The following is a 6166-nucleotide window of genomic DNA, read 5'->3' on the forward strand; positions in this document are numbered from 1 at the left end:
TTCCAGCACATGGCAATGCACATGGCAACGTCTTCTTTCTCCTCTGGGTTCAGTTGACATCTGATTTCTTCCTTTTATATAAGACGTCCAGTGATAGGATTAAGACCCATCCTGATTCATTTGGGCCACACCTTAACTGAAGCAGCCTCATCAAAAGGTGCTATTTACGATGGGTTCACATTCACAGGGATGGATTAAGAACATGTTTTTCTGGGTTTATAACTCCAAGCCATCCACTTTGGTATACTTTTTTGTTCTTCACACAAGATGTCATCCCTCTTCAAGGGAGACGTTGGAACTTGAGTTCCAAGCTTCTCTTGCAGCTAAACTCCTTTTGCTGGTGGTAGTTTTCCAGGGTTTACAAGGTTGAGTTTCTGAGGTAGCAGTAGCACTGGTGATGGGGCTACCAGTGGTTGTGGTACAGTCAAGTTCCTGGTGTGAGTGGAATTTGGCAGTATGGTTTGAGGCTTTGTTCCTCAGTCTTGGAAATGTTCACTAATAACCTGTATTAAGCCTCCCTTTCTGCTTTATCTAGTGGGGGAAAATTCTAGTGGATTGTATGTCTCTGTGTGTGTGTGTGTGTTTTGCTTTTAAATAAACTTTTCATTTGGAATAATTTTATATTTATAGAAAAGTTTCAAGGCAAATCTATCAAAGTTTGACTGTGTCACCCACCAGTATTGACACATGATTCTTTGTAAAAGCTACCATTTAAGTATCCTATATGTTCCAGCTCCTTTACAAGCATATTTCCAGTCACTGCAGTAATATTTTAAATAGCTATTCTGAAATTTACAGATGAGGAAACTGGGGCTTAGAGGAGAATATAAATATGCCAAAGTCACCAAGATAGTAAGTCATAGAGTTGGATGTCAGAGCCAACCACGACTTTGAAGCCTGTTCTCTTTCTGTTACACTACATGTTCTTGCAAGGTGGCTGGTGTCACTTTGTGACTGAAGAATTTACCCTGAACTCTACAAAGTGTAGATAGGACTGATGACTATTGCCCACTCCAATAAACTCTGACTGAACATATGATTTTTTTGGATCTGTCTGCAAATTTGTGTTATTAACATGAGTATGAGCAGTTTTCTAAAGAAAAGACTATTTGACATGTAGTGCAAATAGCATAAGTATATTGCAAAATTTCTATCCCCCCTAACTTTTGCTGTAACTTTTCTTAGCCCTGTTTGAATCTCATTCCTTTCTCCCTCCACAGACTTCAGCTAAGTGTTTGCTGTTGGTATCGAAAATGTCTCAGGTTTCTCTTTTGTCAAAGATTAAATCTGATTTTCAACTTGCTTAGGGAATGCCAGTAACTTTCCTGGGTGCCTGGAATTTGAGTAAGTTCAGAGTTCTCTTTTATTCTTAATTTATTCTAGAGAAATAAGAAATAGAGGTCCCCCCAGCACCTCCTCCTGCTCCTGAGCCAGAAGCATTGTGTAAGCCCTTTGCTCAAAGGTGTAGCAGGCCATTGCTGCAGAGAAAGTGGAGCTAAAAAAGTGATGTTCCCATTATTGACTGGGTTATAGTAATTATCAAGTGCCAAGCATCAAGCACTGCAGGGAGCTGGTAATGGAATGGAACTGATACCAGGTTAGACAACAAGGGCTATACATTCTCAACAATTAAAATAGACTAAAATAAACCTAAGCCAGCAAGACTGGCAGAGTAAATCTGCATGTGTACATTTCCAAGGAGATAGCAATTAAGTTAACTCCCACCCACTGCATTTTTTTCTTGTCCATAGTTTATTTGCATAATTATCTTAAAACAAGATTTTAATATGTACTTTGAAGTGCCAAGCTAAGTAATCTGGTTTACACATTCTTAATTTAGTCTGAAGACAATTGGAAGTGGATTTTTGAAGGAGCTCATATGGACGAGTTACTAGTGGTAAGAGTATACATAAATCATCCTATCATAATACAGGGATTTATATTGTCTATTAAAAAAAGCACAAAATAGCTCAGGTGTGGAGCTATACTTATTTTTTTTTTAATATTCATTTTATTGAGATATATTCACATACCACACAGTCATACAAAACAAATGGTACATTCGATTGTTCACAGTACCATTACATAGTTGTACATTCATCACCAAAATCAATCCCCAACACCCTCATTACCACACACACAAAAATAACCAGAATAATAATTAAAGTGAAAAAGAACAACTAAAGTAAAAAAGAACACTGGGCGCCCTTGTCTGTTTGTTTATTTCCTTCTCCCACCTTTCCACTCATCCATCCACAAACTAGACAAAGGGGAGTGTGATCGCCATGGTTCCCCCAATCCCACTGTCCCCCCCTCATAAGCCACATTTTTATACAATTGTCTTCAAGATTCATGGGTTCTGGGTTGTAGTTTGATAGTTTCAGGTATCCACCACCAGCTACCCCAATCCATTAGAACCTAAAAGGGGTTGTCTATATTGTGCATAAGAGTGCCCACCAGAGTGACCTCTCGGCTCCTTTTGGAATCTCTCTGCCACTGAAGCTTATTTCATTTCCTTTCACATCCCCCTTTTGGTCAAGAAGATGTTCTCCATCCCACGATGCCGGGTCTACATTCCTCCCCGGGATATACTTATTTTTAAAGAATTATTATTATTATTATTATTATTATTTTTTATTATAAAAATGCACACAACAAAGATTGTCATGAAGTCATTTCTTGGCTCTACTTGCATTCAGTACTTGCTCTTGAGCAGCTTTCTTTGCTTTTACCATTTCAACGAGTTCCTTATATCGTTTCATGCAGTCCTTCTTTGTCCTGCCAGGCACCGTTTCTGCTATTTTTTCCCATCTTTCAGGTGTATTTACTAGATATGTTTTCAAAGCTTGTTCCAAAAGCTTCTGTTCTTCTGTTGTCCAAGGGGTGGAATCTGTGCATGGCCCTTCAAATCGTTCTGAAGGTGTAGCATTGTCTGCTTGAGGTACCACTCTATGTTCTTTTTTAAATTTATCAAAAGCCTTTTTGTTTATATCATCTTTTTGATGAGGGTCAAGTTTTTGGAGACTCTTTGCTTTGCTAATAACATCTTTGGCAGTTGTCTTGACTCCACAAGAAGAATGTATGTTCATGTAATTGGCAATAACTTCCCATCTTGAATTCGTTCCAGCAGGAAAGAGGTTCACAGCTTTAATTAGTAATTGTAGATCATCTTCAGACCAATTTTTACTGCCGTTTCCACCTCCACCAATTGATTTTTCAGCATTCCTAGATGCTTGTCGCATATGAGCTTCAGCTTCCTCTTTCTCTTTTCTAATTTGCTCATTTATTTCTTCTATCTGTTTTTCCAGAGCAACTTTTCCTACTTCTTTCGTAGATGATGTGAGTGTTTCATTCAAGCACTGTAAGCTTGCTAGTTGTAGCCGATCGCAAAGTTTTTCCACTTCTTCCATCATTTTTACCCGCTCTGCCTCATTGTCAGAAAAGTGATTCCAGGTCTTGCATGCGTTTCAAAGTTTTTGCCTTTCTTTTTTAATGGCTTTTTTCTGGATATCTTTCTCCTTCTTTGCCAACAACGCTTGCTGTCTCATTTCCTCTTCTTTCTCCTTAGCTAACTGAACAGCTTCTAATTCAGCTTGTCTTTGTTTTTCTTTAGCTTCTTGCTCCTTCCGTTTTGCTTCTGCTTTTGCTTTCTTTTCTGCTTCTTTTTTGGCTTTTTCTTCTTCCTTGAATTTTTTTATCCTTGGATCACAGCTATATGCATTATCAACTAATGTTCTTATTCTGTTCATTTCTTCTTTTTTCCTTTGTGCCCTTGTTGCTCTGTTTTGCTTTTCAATCCATCTCCTCTCATCACGACATTCTGCTTTCTCTTTTTCTTCTTCATCTAAATAAGAAAATTCTCTCCAAGAATCAAAATTGTACCAGAAGGAATAAAATGCATCTATATTTTCAAATGATGAATTCATATCACCAAGTTTAGGAACATTTTTCTTACTTGACCATCTGGAATTCCTTTCAAACACTGGAGAAAATACTTCGAAGAAATTGTCCTTTGCTTCACTTCTGGAAGGAACTGAGTTATCAAAAGTAGGATCTACACTGTTAAATGCTCGTCTTTTCAGTGGATCAGACAACATTTCATAAGCTTTGGTTATGCAAATGAAGTAGTCATTATCTCCTTCTTTTATTGGTTCACCAGCTGCTTTCCGTTTGTTTGGGTGATGTTTTAAAACCATTGCTTTATGAGCTGCTTTGATCTGTCTTTGTGTCGCTTTGTATCTTACATGGCCAAGTCCAAGAACTGTATAATGATCCTGGTTCTTCCAGTCTTTGGGATCAAGTGTTTTCAGCATGGGAAATTCTTCTAACTGCAATTCTTCATCTTCTGACTCCTCTGATAACTCTTTCTTATCCTCCAGTTCCAGAGGTCAGAACGTGGGTGATGGCGATGCGTTGGCCGTCTGCAGCGCTTGGCAGGAGCAGCATGATGGCGCCGGGGCCAGCCCCGCGGGCGCACGGGTTCCCGTACCAGGCGGAGCAAGAATTATTTTTTTAAAGTAAAAATTTGTCATGAATTGCTGCTTTGCTAGACCTAGTTACCATTACATTGCTCTTGCTTTATTGACTAGTTCTTAATCCTAGGCTTATACTTGGGATTTCTGCTTTAGGCATTTGTGAATGACGCAGTCAACAACTGAGCTACAAATAGAATGAGGTCACAGGGCACAAGGCTGTAATTCTTTTCATGTTAATGACAGTAATGTAAGTCTGATACATAAACTTCATGTATTCAAAACACTGATACCTGAGAGTAGGTCGGGAAAAGAGAACAGGCAATCGAGTTTAAGGAGAGAAAAACTGAGAAGTCATAACTACCCAAAGATGTGCAGGAAGCCACAAAAGATATGGCCCTAATTCTGCACTAAAAAGGAAATGAATCACTTCCCTGGGATTGATATACCAACTGTTGCAGCCCATGTAGTCTGCCTCTTTTGGTGCTTTACTATTTCATTTCATGAAAAAGTAGATATCTCCAAATAAAAAGAGACTTTTTATCAGTGAAGAACTTAATAAAGAAAAATATTTATCTATACCTGGCTGACATTTGAAAAGCCACCACCCACTGCATTTTAAGATGTGAAAACTGGAGCCTGATGATGATAGGTAGCAATAAAAATAACAGCAGCAACAACTACACTTATGAAAAGGTGTCTGGGGTGGGTGGGTGGAGGCAGGTACTGTAGTAAGCATAAATAAGTGCATATGTTATTCATGCCTCACAATAACCTCAAGAGATGTGAATGATTATAGTTTTTGTCTGTAAATTGAGGAGCAAAGTTTATAGAGGTGAAGTAACTTGCTCAAAGTTGTTAAATGATGGAAACAGGATTTGAATCAAGGAAGTTTATACCCTTAACCACTAGGTATTATTTCAGATGAGAAGTCCATAATCAATGCTAGAATAAAAAAAAGAACTTAATAAAAGCCAACATGTCTTTATGTTCCATATTTTCCCCTAATTTGCACTAATATTGCCCTCATAATACACTAGTAACAGCTGTGTTGCTATGAAGCAGAAAGAAAGTTGGATCAACTAGTAATCTCCTTCACAGAAGCCTTTTTATGAGGGACTGGAAAGAAAGTATATTTTCCTGGCTCTTCTGGCTGCTGCCACTTGTCTTCTGCCAATCCTGTGTCCCCAGGAATATTAAAGTACAATAGATCTTGACTTTCCCAAGCAAAGAAATGCCCTCAGACTTTCCTCCTCCTTCTTCTGCTCCCTTGTTGCCCTTCAGAACCTTAGATTGAGTCTGCCTCAGATTCAGGTGTGACAAAGAATGGGCATGAAAAGTGAGGCTGAAAGGAGAACAATTTACCAGTAAAGGTAAGGTATCTTCCTGTCTGCTCCTTATCCCCAGGCCACTTATGCTAAATAAATTAGATGAGCAATCTGGGAAGATAACAAGCTCTATAGTTTGCATGCTCACATGCCAGAGTAGAATCTCCTTCATTATGGCTTTATGGTGACCTGAAACTTAATGGGCTTCCCCCATAAGAGTGATTATATTACTGTCAGGAAAATAAGACATTCTGGCATCATAAAAAGTACAGTATATGAAGATGATTTAACAGTGATAAATCTGTATGCATCAAATGACAAAGCAGCTAATTATAGCAAACAACCACTATTAGATAGGCAACAGGT

At 38.4% G+C, this 6166-nt stretch overlaps 1 protein-coding gene across 1 annotated transcript; it reads right to left on the reverse strand.

Moving 5' to 3' along the window:
• Positions 1-2638: 2638 nt before the first annotated feature.
• Positions 2639-4452, reverse strand: LOC119534414 (dnaJ homolog subfamily C member 2-like). Its single transcript, XM_037836744.1, is given in 2 exon segments — positions 2639-4383; positions 4385-4452. Coding segments are annotated over 2 exon segments (1773 nt in total). The 5' UTR covers positions 4447-4452; the 3' UTR covers positions 2639-2672.
• Between the last annotated feature and the right edge of the window lie 1714 nt (positions 4453-6166).

This window comes from Choloepus didactylus, chromosome 5, assembly GCF_015220235.1.
Source record: "Choloepus didactylus isolate mChoDid1 chromosome 5, mChoDid1.pri, whole genome shotgun sequence".
Classification (NCBI taxonomy): Eukaryota; Metazoa; Chordata; class Mammalia; order Pilosa; family Megalonychidae; genus Choloepus; species Choloepus didactylus.